The following is an 18485-nucleotide window of genomic DNA, read 5'->3' as shown; positions in this document are numbered from 1 at the left end:
CTGTGAGAGATGCATATGCAATGAAGTACTTTTACATGGGAAAACTTATGGAAAAACACAACCTACAAACAGTATTCAGATCCACCAAAAAAATACAACAGATGCTATGATCGGCAAAAGACAGAAGAGACCCCCTCACTTCTGTAGGAGTATACCACACACCATGAAGTTGTGGACAGGTTTACATCGGGACCACACAGTGTAGCATTCAGGCAAGAATAAAAGAACATGAAAGACACTGCAGACTTGGCCAACCCGAAAAATCAGCAGTGGCTGAACATAGCCTAACCCAAACAGGACACAGTATTTTGTTCCAAGACACTGAAAGGCTGGACAACACATCCAATTACCATGTCAGATTACACAGGGAAGCCATTGAAATTCATAAACATAAACAAAATTTCAACAGGAAAGAAGAGAGTTTAAAAATAAATAGGGCATGGTCTCCTGTCCTGAAAAACACAAAAGGCTCTACATCTGACAATAGCACTACAGATAAGATTAGAATTTCAACAGCCAATCCACATGCAAAAGAACCTCCTCAGGAAAAATCCTCAGCAAACTATCCATATGCAAAAGCTCCTCAGGAAAGCTCCTCCATTAGGATGTTTCACAGCCTGGGGAACTCCTACATGATAATGACTCAACCCTACCCCACCTTCCTGAGTAGATATAAATTACCTACCCACCATTTTTCTTCTCACCTTGACAGAGAGAGTACTCCATCTTTCTGTGTTATACCGCTGATGAGGATGCCAGTCACAGCTACTGGCTCCGGGCCCCTCATGGGGCTCGGCAGTGGTGCTGCAAGGCCGGCGGTGGCGGCCGGGACCGTTGGGGGCGAGGTGTGTGGCCTTATGACACACTTCTGGTGATGTCAGGGGTGTGGCCTTATGACACACTTCCAGTGATGTCAGGGGGTGTGGCATATGCTAATGAGTTATGCTAATGAGTTCCCCTAGCTCTTTTTCTACGAAACGACCCCTGCCTACAATGCCAAGACCATAGCCAGACAACCCGGAAAATCTACAACAGCTAAAGCCTTCGACAATATACTTTTAGAATTACTGGCAATAGTTATTACTACTATTACATATGGGAGACTGTTATGCTAGCAGTCAGTAGTATATTACCACTGCCATAATTACAGTAAAAACAGTCATGATTCTAGGAAGTCCACTTCTTCAGCAGTTGTTTAGTTCCTGGTCATCTTTGTCCCCAGGATGTTTATACGACAAAAGCCTTATAGAAATCTTAAAGTACTGGTCACCAGTTGTCCAGTTATCCTTCTTATGAAATATTTTTGTCCAGGTGGGTATACAAAAACTGTGAATCAAACATATACTGTCATATGTGAAAATCATGCTAGTCACTTTTATGTGAGTTTGGAAACCACATGTCAGGGAAATGGCATGGTAAAAGTGGCTCTGAGATGCCTAAAGTAAAAAGAGAAGAAATGTCCTTAGGAACTCTGTTGAGAGTGTGAGATATAAGTAAATATAATCAAATTTACCATGTAATAGAGGAAAAATTACAGCACCATGAAACAGAGGGGGAAATGTTTTTTTCCTGGAAAACTGCCAAATAGAAGAATCCAAACACACACAGCTTGTGTTTTCTGTGACAGCACCTTTCATTTTCAAACAGCTTGTTGTTGTTGCTGTGGTCAAGTGGTATCATGGGAACTAATTACCAATTAACAATCTGCACCAAAAAGTGGAATAGGTGTTTCAAGACAATGACATACATCATACTCTATAAATGTTATAACAAACCAAGAGTTTCATGTAGATTGGTTACTGAAGACAGGTCTTGAAATGACCAATGTTAAAACCATACATTCCAGCCCCCAAACGGCAACCTGCAAATCTCCAATTATCTGCATGTTGATGGTGAAAGTAATAAAGAAAAGTGCTGAAGCACCAAAGATTTATTTTAAACATTACAGCTATATGAGCTGCTCTCCAGCAGGACGAGAAATCGTGCTGAAAATTCCTAGATAAACGCATGGATCTCCAACCAAAGGAGCTAGGGCTCCAACTACTTAGTGACAACTGCACCATTTAACAATTCTCTACCAAGCAGGGAAACACTGATGTGTGCACGGAGTTCAGTGCTTGCAACACCTGCTCTATTATATCCAATGGAGAAAACAAATTTCCCTTTTCACACGGATCTGATCCCTCTAGTGAAATAAATGGAGCACACCATCCATGCACATGTCTATGTATATACCAGACAGCACACACAACTCTGGACAAAGGTGAATGCCTTTTTAAAAATGGGATAGGTAGCCATGATGACCTGAAGCAGCAGTGGCACCCAGAGAAAACCTGTTGCAAGACAGGCCCAAAAGAGACAATGACAGAACACCACTAGTGATCACATACAGCTCTCAACTCAAAACAGTTCAGTGACTTACAAGACTGAGAAACCTGTAGGGGAACACTTCAGCCTTCCAGAACATTCCATGGGTGACACCCAGGGCTCTACTGGTAAAACTGTTGGTCTTAAAGGTGCCACTGGACAAACTTTGTTTTGCCTTTTTAAAAGACATATTTATAAACTCTATTTTCTTTTCATTTTCACATAAATAGAAGGATTGTTAAGTTAGAAGTCAACTGATCTCAGCAAGATTTAAAAGGAGTCAGTGGCATTCCTAAAGAAGCAAAAAATGTCAACAAACCCCTGTAATTTTAGAACGGAGGGAATATATTCTTCAATTTTATAATGAGAGGGCCGAAGGACAAATGCCAAGAAAAATGAAACAAGATCCTGCGTCTTTAAGCATAACTATGTTATACAGTGTACATGTATTTGTTTAACACAGAGACACAAGTCCTTATTCTTTCCCCAATACTTTTTCTGAGCTGCTGATTTCTGCTAAAGAATGTCAAGGTTCCTGACAAAGTTGTGCAGATCTGATATTATTCTCCCTCCTACCCCCATCCTTTCAGTACTAACAGGGATGAGGAACTTTATTGCTGAACATGGTGCTTTCTGTTCCTTTTTAAGGGCCTCAGTTAATTACCAAGTAAGACTACGAGAATAAAATAAATGAGACCCATTCTACCCATCAGTATATCTGAGGCCTATCATGTAAGTTGCCAATTGGTTTTTCTAATCCTACCAACTCAGTATCTGGTGTTAATTTGCTTGCTATTTCGAGAACATGAAGACTGTCAGCAAAATCCATGATGCATTACACAACTTATAATTGGAAAAAAAATCCCATCTGATGCTTTTCTGACAGTGTAAAGACAAGTATGAAAGCAATGGAAAGCAGTAACAACTTTACAGCTATTTGTACTAAACTATAATTGTAAATTGCAGTGAAAAAAGCAGTACCCGCTGTTTCAACTCCTAATGCAAGAAAAATGAGCAGAATTATGACAAATGATTAAGTGAAACCAGACATTCCCCTTCTCTCTTTCTCCCTTTATAACTTGGTCTAAAAGTGAGAAAGGCAGGGAGACAAGAAAGGAATTGCTTCTTGAAAGCTTGAAATAATCTGGCTTTTTAAACAGTCATTCCATGTTGTCTATACTGCATAATTTTTTGATTTTTAAAAAAGAAGGAAAATTAATGCACCTTATAGAGACCTTGGGCTTCTCAGAGGTGCACTGCAATGAGTTATTTGTGCATGTTTTTTTAATCACCCGACATATTAAATTCTCAGAAATAAAGGGGCAGGGGATACCCACTAGTATTCATTAAAAGCAACAGGGAAGTCATCTTTTGTTTCCATTTTCAAGGCTTAAAAAAGGTAAACTTGACAAAAGTGCTAGAGGATGTTGCTGAACAATGTTCCTGTTGAGAGAAAAAAAGGGTTTTCCCCACTCAGGAGTTATGAAAGCCATAGAAGGCTTTTATAATATCCCTTACGAGGAAGGTATTGAGTTAAATGACACAATCATAATATAAAACCATTACATTTTTTGTTGATATCAATGGCATTTTGATAGCCAGCTGAACAAGGGTCAAATGAAGTGACTGAAGATACAATAAAATAATTCTTACATATAGATTTTATGGAATATTAAAAGATCAGTATATTTTCTTGTGATACATTGGGGGGGGGGGCAGATAGCAGGAAGTACCCTAGGGCCATAGAACAGCACAGTACTAAGTGATTTGACCAGAGAGATCAGACAAGCCCGAAACCACCTTGTTTAGTACGCACCCCAAAGCAATCAACTGCATTTATCTGTCAGATCTAGGGTGGTAAAAAATTCAACTACCCAGGGACTAGCATGAAGTCCAGCTCCATTGATATCAAGCAGGGAAGGGGAACCTCAGAACGTTATGACAACTCATCTCCTAGTGGATGTACAGTTCTTACACTTTGTAGAAGAGAGAGAGTGCTGACTAGGGGTGTGCATGAAAAAAAATCTGCTTTTTTCGGATTCAGGTCCATTGGACCCCAAAAATATTGGTATTTCCTGATATTCCTGAGTCCCAATATTGCTATGATACTGGGATTGGAGTAAATAATTGGGAAACCAGTTTCTTTGTGTCTGTTCTTGGTAACTACTGCAAAAAATTGGGGAAACAAATCAAGCATCTTTCCCCCCGATTTAAAAGCTGCTATAGTGTCCTGTACAGTCTGCTTCTGTTGGTCCAGCAACACACACAGCTCTGTATTCTCACAGTTAATGTGCAAGTAAAAATTCTATGTACTGAGATAGATCCCTTGTCTTCTCCTATATCTTGGAACTTCACAGTTGAATACTAAAAACAAGTACCCTCAGTTAAATGAACATAAAAAGTTCTCATAGGCCCCGGTCACACAGAAAGTTTTGGCCCGGGAGAGGGACGGATCGGGGGCGCAGCAAATGGGCGCGATCTCACCGCAACATCTGGGAAGCGGCGCGCATCCGTCCCCGATCCGTCCCTAAAGCCGGAAAACCCGCTGCAAAAAAGAATCACCTACAGAGGACGACTTACCTGGAACGCCACATCAAGCGCGGTCGTGGGATCTCTGGCGTGCCCGTCGTCCGAGCAATCCAGCCTCCTGGCCGAACTGCGCATGCACACACATGCGCAGTTCGGCTGCCGCGCTTTTCCTTCAGTGGCTTCCCCCCCGGCATCTGATCGTGCCGGGGAGGCACTGTGTGGCGGCTCAGGGGATCTATGTGATCTCACCACCGCGTGTCTCTTTTGGTGTGGCTTTCAAAAGCCGCCCTTTGCCCCTGCCCCCCCCCCCCCGTGTGGCAGGGGCCATAGCCAGCCAAAGTAAGATTCAGGTTGCAATCCTGTGAATACACCAACTTACTTCCCCTTGATTTCTATAAGGCTTTGTTGTTTCAATAGATATGACTGCAAATTTGAGACTCAAATCCTAAATTACTTAGGAGTAAACCCTATGCAATTCAATGGGATTTTTTTTCAGCTTTAAGCACTTAGAATCTAGATGTGGAATTAATAGGAGGTGGGAGGAAAGAGAAAGGTTAGAATTAGTTTAATTTTACTTATTTGTAAAAGTATTGATGCCTTGCTTTCCCACTGTACATGGTGGCTTAAGGCGGCTTACAAAAGCAAGTATGAACAAACACTTTAAAACAGAGTTAAATATTATCACCACAATGTAAAAAAGCAGCTTTCTACATAACTCAACCACAGGCACCCAGCAACAAAAACATCAGTTGCCCTCCTAGGCACTTTTAAACAGAATAGCTTTACAGTGCCTTTACAAAGTGGGTGCACTATGCCAGTTAATAATTGTCTACAAAGGGAACACCATATAAAGAACACAGGCTACTAGGGTCGCTCACAGCCCCTCTTCTCTTGCAGGTATGTATGGGACTACTATTTTCAGACTTGTATCCCCCTCAAGGACATGAGGCAGCCACCACTGTGCCCTGTCAGTCCACCTCCTTCACATACTCCAAGTTGCTGGTTCCTTTGCTCCTCCCCGTGCGCTCCTCCCATTCTTCCCTGGTCCAGGTGTAGTCTAGATTTATCCCCTGCAATAATCCCTCATTTCCAGCCTGACTGTGTTTACATCTGGTTCAGCTAGCCCAGGCTAGCCTGATCCCATCAGATCTCGGCAGCTAAGCAGGGTCGGCCTTGGCTAGTATTTGGAAGAGTGACCTCCAAGGAACACCAGGGTTGTGAGGCAGAGGCAGGCAATGGGAAAACACCTCTGAAATGTCTCTTGCCTTAAAAACAAGCTCGCCACCTAGTGGAGCATAAAAGTAAAGTGCTAGAACTGCTGGCTGCCAGACAATCTTAGGATCTTCTGGCTATTCTACACACAATGCCATACAATAATAATAATCATCATTATTATTGAGCTGGCCATTAGGTAAAAGAGCAGCCATTCCCTGTCACACTACGATAGATAATCTTTTAGGTGTCTGGGTCCCAGGTCATGTAGAACTCCCGAGACTGAACTTGGAAGCATATTGCTAACCAATGAAGTTTTCTTAGGATGGAGGTGATAGGTTCACACTTCCAACAAGGGCTAGATACAGAGAGAGACAGACAGACAAAGATCAGAACAGAAACCAAGTAGTGACCAACATGCCCTGACTTGAATAGCCTGGGCTAGCTCGATTTCGTCAGATCTCAGAAGCGAAGCAGGATCAGCCCTGGTTAGTATTTGGATGGGAGACTTCCAAGGAAATCCAGGACCACAATGCGGAGGCAGGCAATGGAAACCACCCCTGAATGTCTCTTGCCTTAAAAAACCCTTGGGGTTGTCATAAGTTAGCTGTGACTTGATGGCCAAAAAAAGAGAGAGAGACCAACCCAGGCATCCAGTGGCATGCCCAAAATCCAGACAACTTAGCCATATGGCAACACTATTAGAATGACTTCAACGCAGAGATGTTATTTCATTTTCAAAGCACTTCTAGTTGCTCTGTCATTATCTAGGATCTGAGCTGCTCAGCAAATGGCAGGCAGAGGGGCCTCTCTCCCTCATTTCCTTCTGTGGCATTAGATATCTCAGTTAATTACAGTCAATTTTTTTCAAATACCACAATACCCCTTAGTGTATTATAATATTGTAAGCCAACATGAAACTAGATATAGTCTATGCACTGTGGGGACAGATCCTCAAGTTTACATCCAGGTTATGCCACAATAAAACATGTTGAGAAGTAGATACATTCATGTTAAAATGTCACCTCTGACTCCATACAATTTAAGAGAAAATCCTATCAGGCTCCATGCTAACACTGCAGAGTTTCTCTTTCTCTCCAAACACTGTCTTTCTACTTTCAGCAGCTCTGCCGCTAATGGCATTAATACTACCAGACCCATCAGATGAAACTCAAATTTTCTACACCTTAGAGATTGTAGATATGCACCACCGCACACTTCAATTGCAAACACACATGAATGCTCCTGTGTGCTGTAAGTTATTTTCTACACACAAATTCTACTAAATTGTAAGTTAGTAGGAACTACTTAAATTCTCTTAGGTCTTTAAAAAGCTTTCAGATGTATCAGGAGAAATCACCTGTAATGAATATGGACTGATATTTCTTTCCTATAGCCATACCAAGCGGCAATTTGCATTTTCTAAATATATGGGTTATAGTCAGTTTTCCCAATTTGATGGCAATTACTCTTTAGAAACCTCTGACAGGCTGAAACTCTAAGAACTGCAGCTGTTATTCTTGGTTTGATCCCTCTTCTTAAATTAAAACCACTAACTGAATCAGAGAATGAGGATTTTCTCTTCTGCAAATTCCAAATGAACTGCATATAAATCAAACTTGCCAGCATCTCTCACTTGAGGGCCCATGAGTCTTTTGGGCTAGAGCACCTGCATCCAATCCCCCAGACAGAGTCCGGGGGGGGGGGGGGAGATACCCTTATTATTCAGCTAAGTAGTACTCTTAAAAGCACACATGGTTTTAATGTTTTATTGATTTGTTGTGCATTATGTTGTTGGCCATTTATGTTGTGTCTTAAATTTGTTCTTGTTATTGTAAACAGCTTGTGACCAAAAAGCAGAAAAGAAATACTATAAATGAAGTAAAAAAACACATAACCCAACTTTTATGAATAATATTTAACATGATTGCTCACGTAGTTTGGGTCTGTATACTTGCCCTGATCCAGCAACAATGAATATCTCCCTTCCACTGCACTGGGCAGACTTCATCACACATTGCCCATGCTGATCTCCTTCTGAAGTTAGATCCAAACCATAACTAACTCATCCAAGCCCTGACTGGTTGCCCACATCTGCAGTTGGACCAGGGCCTTGAATTTGATAGTGGTTCCATAATTTTATATTACATTTAAAAATGTATCATCATAGAAAAAATACAAAACAGAAAGAACGAGGTTACATGATGAAATTGGCTGGCGGCATATTTGGAACAGCCAAAAGAAACTGCTTCTTCATACAGTGTATAGTAATTGAATGGAATTCTCTGCCACAAGGTTGGTGATGTTTGCTATCCTCAGTAGCTTTAAAAGAGGATAAGATAAATTTATGATGGTCTGTCAATGACTGTGAGCCATAACAGCTAAGTGGAATTTTCATGTTCAGAGGCCTTATGAACACTACCCATTACATATAAAGGAATAACAGAGAAAGGCTATTTTTGTTCAGTCCCTGCTTATAGGCTTCCCAGAGCCACCTGACTGACAATTATGGAAAAGTAGATTCTGAACTAGATGGACCTTGGTCTCAGCTGGTGAGACAATTCTTGCGCCTTTATGCCAAGATATTACACAGCCCTACTACTGGAGATCTTTTAAGTAGAAATTACAACATTTGAACCCAGAACCTTATAAATGGCAACCCTGCTCTCTATACAGACCCATTTCACTAGAGGCAAATCCTCCAACATATCCAAAACCCTACAAGACTTCTCCCATTCTAAATACAAGTGGGTTTACTTAGAACTGGCTTCTTTCCTAGATTCTAGCTGCAAGACTTTGCAAACAACACACCAATGGGAAAGATGAAGAGCTCCTTTGCCAGACATTTTCATTTGGCAAACATCAACCAATAAACATCAAGTGTTTTTCATTCAAACAATAAGAGTACTCACACCCAGCGGTTGCAAAAATCAACATCAAGATGTGTATGTGCCTCCAAATAAACAATGGGTCACTCACTAGAGGTATATTCAAAGACATTGAATTTTCATTGAGTCATAGTTAGGAGATAATGAATCACAAAAAATTCCCTCTGAGACAGTCCCCATTTAAGATATAGAATCCTGAAGGGTTGTCATTTGAGCATGGATTGGATGGGAGGATAGGTCTATCAGTGGCTATTAGCCATGGTGACTAAAGGGAATGTCCTGTTCAGAGGCAGTAAACCTCTGAATCTCAGTGCAAAGATGCAAGATCAGGGAATGCCTTGGTCTCTATCCTCTGTTGTTGGCCCTCCAGAGGAACTGGCTGGCGACTGTGTGAGACAGGATGCTGGACTAGATGGACCACTGTGTCTGGTCCAGCAGAGCTCTTCTTATGTTCTTATGAGACAAACAGTACAAAGCATCATTAAATTTTTAAAAACCCACTTTTTTTCTTTTCTGTATTTTACATTTCTTTTCCATATTCCAATGGAGCTGTAAAAACTACAAAGGCAGTTAACTCCGTTTTGTATTTTCCCTAGACCTGAAAAAGTAGAATTGAAAATTGCTACTTTAGAATCAGCAATAACCTGTGCAAACAAGGGACAAGTGTCTTTAACCGGGAGTCCTAAAAGACTCACCTCTTCTCAGTTCCCCCACCAGCCAACAAACTACACACATATTTAACACAGTTTGACACAAATTACAGACTTAACTGAAGTCAGATTAGAGAACTGCATTGGGGTGGTTCTCAAGTTTCCTTTGTTTGTATAATACAATCCCTACTGTGTTGGTATTCTGCCCTAAAAACCCCAGTATCAATGTGCAAAAAGAGAAGGAATAAGGAGCAGTTAAGAGTGCAGTGTTTTTTGCTACAGGAAAAAGGGTCATGTTGCAGTTATTTCTAGTCTGGTTAAGAGGACATCTTTTCTTGATTTGTTTTCATTTACTATTTCATAGCAAAGAGCCTACTTGCATACATGCAATATGCAAAGTGCAATAACTTCTGATACAGCTAGAGAAAGTTGGATCCAGGCTGAAGGGTTCAGAGAACAAAGGAGACAATATGTCTCAGCATGCTCAAACTACAAAGCATAAAAACCAAACCTTCATTGTAACAGTTTTGAATGCACACAGCACCCAAAATTCAGAGCCATATTTTAAAAATAATATCTGCTGCTTATGCACCTGTTCAGTAGCAGTTCACACTGTATAATATTACAGCAAATATGTCACAGAGAGATAACAGATAAACAAGACCCAATATTCTTTTTTTTTTAAATCCACGTTTATCAGCCTGATTCAGAGTACCTAGATAGTTATGTTCATCCTGATACCAAAATTTCTGTATCCTATGTTAAGATTGCTATGGCCCTTGGCTATCAGTAATAAATAAGCATGACTTGGCATGAAAATACATTACCAGGATTTCATTAGCACAATTCCAGTGAAAAGGTAGAATCCACCTCCAAATAAAGTCAATGGCAAAATGTCCACTGACTCTTAATGCAGCTGAATTGTTCTCAAAGGCCTTATAGTTTCAATTTAACTAATATGGGTTAGATTACGTTGTATTAGAAAGATATGCAGAAATGCTTTCTTTCTCAAATATTTCAAACTTATCGTAGTTCTTTCCGCTCTTGAGAATAACCTTAAGTTTCTTTTCACAAAACTTCATCCCCACGTTTAACAGCAAAGAATGTCTGCAACTCTCTCTGTCCAAGGCTTACTGAAATGGTTCATCATTATAATCTTGCCTACAGACACTCCAGAGAGCTCACAGAGCACTCTGCCCTCCAGCTTCAACCACACTGTGCTACTAAGGCCCTTAGATGCCCTTGTCTTCTTCAATGTAGATACTTGGGTAAAGATTCTGAAATGTCTTCAAGAGATATTCTTAAATAGAATTATAGCCATCTTGGCTCATTAGGAAACACCGTAGGCATTAAAAAAGATTTTTAAACAACTAGGCAAGGTCAAATTAATCTAAACAAGGGTATGAAGATATGATTCATGTTTAACAGGCATGCATACAACCCAGAAGCACGTTAAAAATTATTTTCACTCATTTATAATTAGCAAAGTCACTAGAGTTGGAACTTATCAAGTCTGACAATGTCCCGACTTCACGATATTTGATTGCCTTGTGAGTCAAATATCCTTGCTATTAAATAGTTACTCTGATCATAGTTAAGATTTGTTATGAATATCTGCCAGATCCCCAGTTAAAACACTCTCCACAACACTTTTGGCAGTGATGCTTTATTAGAGGTATGCTTACTACAGGAACTGGTTCTTTGCCAGGACTAAAGAAAGCGCGCAAAATTCAGAGGTTATAGGTAAAACCCAATGCACCCCACATCCCATGCATACGTCAGCATTCAGCCACTTGCATTTCTATGACAACCCTGGCAGATATACGGTGTCTTATCTACTCCAGCCTAGCGAAAGCGTCTCCAAGGCCAAATCCCATGAGAACAGGCTGAGGGATGCAACTTGAGGAATAATTATGGCTACTACAGACAGGCACTCATCCCACACACACTCCCCTCAGGAATTCCCTCCCACCTACAGCATGGCAAGGTGAACAGTGAAGCAGAACAAAGAGAAGTGAAACTGAAACCTTGACAATATCAGTATATCTAATTCTCAACATGGCCACCTCTGTGGATATTTAAATCTAGGGCTGGGGTCATAAACACCAAGACCTTTCTATAAACCTGAAAAAGCCTCAGGTTCGCAGTAAAATCTGAAATCATTAAAGAAAATCAGGTTAACCCCAATAATAGAAGGAGGGGGTGGAGCCCTTTCCAGGGATCTTTCGGCCTTTGACTCACAAGAACTCACAGAGGTCAGGACCACCAATAACCACCAGGTGACTTACTACCACCCAACTTGCATGACTCACCCTGGCCTAGCTGCTTACTATTGTTCAACAACAGCCACCCCACAAAAGGCAGTGTCGGTAGTAGTCAGGGTTTCATACTAGGATCTGTAAGACCCAGGTACAAATCCCCATTCTGCTATGGGCCACTCACACACACTCAGTCTAACCTACCTCACAGGGCATTTGTGGAGATAAAATGGAGGAGAGACGAGCAATATAAGTCATTTTGGGTCCCCACTGGGGAGAAAGACACGGTATAAATGAATTAAATAAATAATAAACTACCAGGTTAAAGTTCCATATGCCTTTTCTACAAGGAAGATATATGAACTGCAGGAAACAAAAAAATTTTTATCCACGTTTTTATTTTCAAATGAGGGTGGTGGTGGAAGCAAAACACTTCACTTAGTATAAGGGATGTTCCTTTCACCACATATGCACAAATAACTACCCTTACTAATTGAGGAAAAGGTGACATCATGGTACCTGACAACAGGAAGTCCTACTAGTAATATCAATAATAGCAGTACACAGTCTCCAGACAGCATCCCACTGGGATGCGCTCTGATAGGCATCTTATCAGTGTAATCTGTGCTATATTCCATTCCTGACACACACTCAGATACACTATAGTCAGATGCCACTGTAATTTCAGGGCCATGAGTGTCAGTAATGGTCTCCACAGCTGCAGAAACTATTCTTATGTGAGGCAGCTCTGCACCAGACCACTCACACATAAAGATGAAAGATTTCACATATTTCTGCTGATTTATTCACAGCAGAACTATGCAATATCCTGGAGTGCAGGCAAATGCTAGAATAGCGTATATAGAATAAGCAATTCTATAAAGATAACAAGTCAGTATTTTTATGGACAAATATTCTTGCAGCTGAGCTGGATAATACTTGGGGGAGACAGCGATTTGTTTTTTGTGGTTGTTGCCTGTTTTGCTGATGCTTTAAATTAAAGGAGAAAATCCACCTTAAATTGCAAGATAACGAAATGTGAAAACAAAGGGATTAAATCATTTTAAAATGTTCATTTCAAATAGTCCTAGCCAATGCTCCCTCTAAGCTGTGGAGTCTTGCGAGCAAAAATTCTACTTTTTGAGCTACTGGCATTAAAGTTGCGAGCAAGCAATTTAACTGCTGCATAAATTAGTTTGCTCTGGAGCCATCCTTTCTAAGCTAAGACAAAAATGTGTGAGCCGGAGGCTAAAAATCTGTGAGCTAATTCACACTAACTCAGCTTAGAGGGAACAATCCTAGCAGAAACTGTGGACAGCAGTCATCTATCATTTTTTCTTGAAAATACTACACATAAACAATCTGGGTTAAATAACCAGAAACTTTCCTGTATTCAGTTGAGAGATCTCAAGTATATACAGTAACTAATTAGCAAATTATCAGCAGAAGAGCAGAGAGAACAAGGTTTACAATGTCTTCCTTGAAGAGTATAAGTTTGGCTCCAAGGAGTCCCTTCCACTCAATGGAAAGTTTTCCTCTAACAGAACTAAGACATTTCACTTATAGAAGAAGAGATACAACCCACTATGTTTTACTTAATGTGGGTAAAGAAATTTACTGCATTGATCAAATGATCTACCCACTTAAGGAAAGTGTTCATATGAAACTCATATGAAAAAAGAGGTGACACCAAGTTTAACTGGATAGCTCTAGAAAGTTTTATACAAATCAAACAGCATGCAGCTAGTATAGTCAACCATATTCATGTTCTAACTTCAGTTACTTGGCCAAACAAATACAATCTTCTGTGATTAAAATAAATTTTAAGCATTGAATCCAATGGTTCCTTTTTAGGAGGACAAATTTTCTACAGGAGGAAGATTTATTTTATTTGAAAAGGGAATGCTTTCCACAAAGTGAGATTTATTTATATACTAGGAGTAAGGCCCGTTGTAGGAAGAAATACAACAAGTTCTAGAAGGAAGCTCCAGGAGAGTGTCCCGGCTGTGGCTGGTGGGGCAGCAGAGGGAAGGAGAAAATAGAGGGAGGCAAGCCATGTTTATTTCCTTCTGCTTAGCTATAAGGCAGGGCTGTCCCAAGAGATAGAGGAAAGGCAAGCAGATATAACAGACATGGACAGTGAAGAAGAAACAGAGCTCCCTGTAGTAGAGGAGAGGGGGAAGAGGGAAGCCACTCTTAAAGCTACAGCTACCCTTAAAAACCTTAGAACGATGATGCCCCTAAGAGAAGCACTGACGGCGACAGGTGGAATTTCTTTTGTCTATGCACCATTCTCCACATCAGATTTTATGATCTGGAAACGTAGCCTGCCAAAATATAGAGAGGATCCAGATAAGGTGGCTCAAGAATTTGCTAACTTCTGTTATATGCATAGGCCAACATGGTTAGATTGTGAACAGATTTTACATCAGATCCTGGCCCTAGAAGATGTTAAGCTGATAATAGACAAGGCAAGAGCCCTCTGCACAGCTGATTTGACACAGCAGGAGGCCCAAGGTGGCGCACAACAATCTGTGAATGATATAGTGCCACTTGAAGATCCTGGGTGGGACCATGCCACTCAGGCAGACAGGGATAAGGTGGCTAGATACAGAAAATACCTGACAGATGCCCTGAAGACAGCTATCCCCAAAACTGTCAGCTTTAATAAAGTCTGGCAGATAAAGCAGGGAAAATATGAAGAGCCCTCAGAATACCTGGGCAGACTAATGGCAGGCTTTAAAAAATGGGGAGGGGGGATGGATCCCAATGATCCAGAGAGCCTGAAGCTATTAAATGCAGCCTTCATGGGGAGTGCAGGCTTTAGCTGTTCTCTGTCATTCTTGAAAGAGTCCAATGGCAATAAGAGAGTGGAGGAGGGTCTCTGCCATGGCGGTCACACCATGATGGGTTGACTGGTGATAATCATCAAGGATCATCAAGCTAACAGGGCGCGTGGGAGCCAGATCCAGCCTTAAGTGCCTCACCCGTACGGCAACTCGAAACCCCGCATGGCCCGCCTTAATGAGCCAGGAAGGGCACGGATCCAGGCAGCATGTGGTTGGACGCACAGATGCGAGCAATCTGTCAACAGTGAGCAAACTTGAGGCCCCTTGCACGTCCTCGCAGGGTTTAGAGTGTTCAGTGCAGACTGCATATCCCATGTGGCGGATCCCCGCTCAGTTTGGAGGAAGTTGACAGATTGCTGATGGTGTCCTTACATGATTTTAGCAGCCAGGATAGGCAAGGGTCCTGGGTACAAGGAACTTGTCAACGTCCATCACGGATAATGGGTTAAAGTGATCTATGAAGAGACCAGGCGGTGCATTAACCCTTTCTTCTAGTGTACCTGTGTTACAGCTGACATCCAGATCAGCATGTCTTCTCAATATTTTATCTGCTGAAGGAACACGGCAGGGGCAGATTGTTCACTTAGGGTAAGGGAATCACTGGATCCACCCCTCTGTGCTATTATAATGGTTTATAATATTTATTATTTTACTTATTTTAAGATTTCAAATCCCACTTCTGATTGCTGTATTCAATGGTAGCATTCACCATTTAGACACCCAAACAAATTATCTATATATCTAACAGTCACAGGTCCACACTGACAAACAGAAACTTTCCCCCACACTTGGGAGAACCCCCAGGCTTGCAGAAAATCCTAAAGCTACTAAAAGGGGGAGGGGTTACAGAAAACCCCCCAGAAGGAGAACAGTTCACTGTGCGAGTTCAGATAACTGTTCTCTGAATGCAGGCAGGCACACAAGGAGGAATGCGGGAGGGGAAGAAAGATGACTGCACGCTAACAGGCAGCAAGAAGGCAATGACAAGACCACCAGCAGGTACATGGCAAGGTGTCATGAGGGACAGGGAAGAAGGGGTAGGGGAGAAAGCAAGCAAGAGGACATGAGTGATACAAAAGCAAGGATGGAGGAGACAGAAGACAAAGTGGGTATGAGTGACAGGGAGGAAGGGGTGGGGGGAGACAGAATGTAAAGGGCATGAGCGACAGAAAAGGGATGGGAGAGAGGGGAGGAAGGAAAGGCAGTGGGAATGGGATCCCCCCCCCCTTGTAAGTTCCTTGTGGGTCCCCACTGGTCTCATAATAATATCAATGTATACATCTCACTCATGGTCAAACGATTATTAAAATTAAAATTTATTCTCTGTCAGGACTAATCAGAATTTTTACTCCAAATGTTTGATACTGTCAAATACCCAAATGCAATACTTGACAAAACTAATTAACAATACTTCCCAAAGCAAACATAAGTTCTTACAGAACTTACTCACATTAATTTAATATACTGACCATATTACAAGTTTAGTTACATATCTGTTCTCAAATACATTCTCAACAGACCTCACAGAATTATCTGTGGCAGGAATTCTTGCAATTAGTTAACCTAGTCATATATACATGCCAAGGAAGTTTTAACTGAGACTTACCAAGGGGCACCATATATCCGGAATCCTTTGACGGTTACCTCAGAGTCTTGCAAGTAAATACTGTTTGTCAGAAGTGACTGAACATTGTCAAAATCCTCTGGTTTCAATTTAGATACCGAGGGAAACCGGTAGTAATCCTGTTTAACAAGGTCTGCCATGAATTCTTTATCAAATGTCAGTTCATGATTTCCAGCAATCACTATTTTATATTCGTATGGCAGGTTTCCTGAAAGGACAACAAAAACGCATTTAATTAGTACACCTGCATCCTACATCAAAATATCCCAAATGTAAGGGCATACTGGATATATAAGCATTTTAGTGTAAAGGAAAAGCCTTTACTGACACACTGTGTCACTCAGCAAAAATATGCTAAAGAAATGTATAAGCACCTATGTTCTCAAACACTCTTAAGGTTACTGAAGAATTCAGGGAGAACCTCCAGATCAATGTAGATGGATTACCTCTTAACATCCTTTGACCGTTCTGTCATGCTCTTAGTAACGGAGTAAAGATTTGTAAGAAAGTGAAGACCATATTCTCTATTGCATATTTATCCATTCGAGACTGTAAGTATGGAGTGTTGGGAATGCTAAATTATTCCAGATTAATTTACATGGCAAGTGTTCTCTGGTATGTTAGCTATTGTAGTATACACATTGAGGATCTGGCTAAAAGTGAGTCTCTGTAAGATCAGGCAGAGGTCTTTCACATAATCTACTACCTGGCCCTTTTAACTGGAGAAACTGGGGATTGAACCTGGGACCTTCTGCATGCAAATCATGTTCTTCCACTGAGCCCCACAGCCCTTCCTGCCCTCAATCTTTATAAACAAATCTTTCCATCCTGTTTCATATCCCCTATCCCCAAATTTGCCAAAATAGCGAGATGCATTTCTTAAGGTGAAGTTTCTACAAAATGTATACCATCCTATTTTCTCTCTTCTCTAGTTTAAGGCTTTTTTCTTTCTCTCAGGATATGGTTGAAGGACACACAGTACTTCTCTAGCAGAAGGATCCATAGCCTTGATCGCCTTCCACTTTAAGCCGATTAAGGTGATACAAATCCTTTTTGGCAAGATGCCAGAAGCCTTTCTTTTTCCCACCTCCACCTTGTGAGAAAGTCTGTTTATTGAGACGTATGTGGAATTTCATGTCTGGCACTTCCAGTGGCAACCTTAGAAGTACCTTGAAGTTTAACAGTTTTGCTCATAATATCTCTCTTTCTTGTCTTTGATAGATTCAAATTAGCAATCACATGTCTCTGTGATTAGCCATTCACAGGTGTATGGTTTAGAAGAACCTACTCATTTTCTTTTTCTCCTTGCTGTGATCATATATATTTCTATACTTTAATGCATTGTCCCAAAACAAGATGTAACATTTCTCTCCACCTGAAATGCATACATTTGGCACTCTTGGTAGAAGAGAAGAGTCAATTAGGAAAGAAAAGAATTGGGGATAGCTCCTTTGTTAGACACCAACTTGAAAATGATTTTAAAAACAATGTTTTGTTTAGAAGTGTGCTTAGAATCTCACTCGGACATACCTGGCATGAGGCTGTAGACACGTTTTTATAGATTTCTGTTCCATATTTATTGCCATTTTAACATTTTCTACTCTGTGCTTTTTAAAATACCATAAACATTTCTACTTTTCTTCTTCTTTACATATATTCAGTTAAGTTTTTATTACGTCCCACAGACCATTCAGAAGCAGAAACATTTTTATTAATTAATTATCTACATAAAATCTCAGTATACAACATTCATCTTAAAGTAACTAATAGTTTTAGGGTTTAAGGGTTAGAATCCAATTATACACAGGATGTTAACTCAGCCTGTACTTTCATTACAGAGAACAAAAACTTAGCCACGTATACAGTAGTTCTTTGGTCATCTCCTGCCAGTAAGATTACATAGATTATTTTTTTGAATATAAACCTGTGCTCGTGGATTCCTAAGCATTAGGCTTTGTCATGTTCCCTGCTAATAAACCTGGGGTTTCTTTTGTTCCACATATAGGAAAGACTAAAGCATCTAACACTGCGATCCTCAACAGAGTCATGTCCTTCTAAGACCACTGAAGTCAGTGGACTGGACTCCTAGCATTTCTGGAATGGGAAAG

The 18485-nt window shown here is 40.8% G+C and overlaps 1 protein-coding gene across 1 annotated transcript in view; it reads right to left on the bottom strand.

Moving 5' to 3' along the window:
• The window catches only part of MPPED2 (metallophosphoesterase domain containing 2), a 120998-nt gene that overhangs the window by 69951 nt on the left and 32562 nt on the right, over positions 1-18485 (bottom strand). Inside the window, exon 3 of the mRNA XM_015406281.1 lies at positions 16360-16585. Coding sequence (XP_015261767.1) covers positions 16360-16585 — 226 coding nt within the window. The remainder of the gene's footprint in view (positions 1-16359; positions 16586-18485) is intronic.

This window comes from Gekko japonicus, unplaced genomic scaffold, assembly GCF_001447785.1.
Source record: "Gekko japonicus isolate JY-2015 unplaced genomic scaffold, Gekko_japonicus_V1.1 scaffold1464, whole genome shotgun sequence".
NCBI classification, from domain to species: Eukaryota; Metazoa; Chordata; class Lepidosauria; order Squamata; family Gekkonidae; genus Gekko; species Gekko japonicus.
This window is presented reverse-complemented; position numbering and strand designations above follow the sequence as displayed.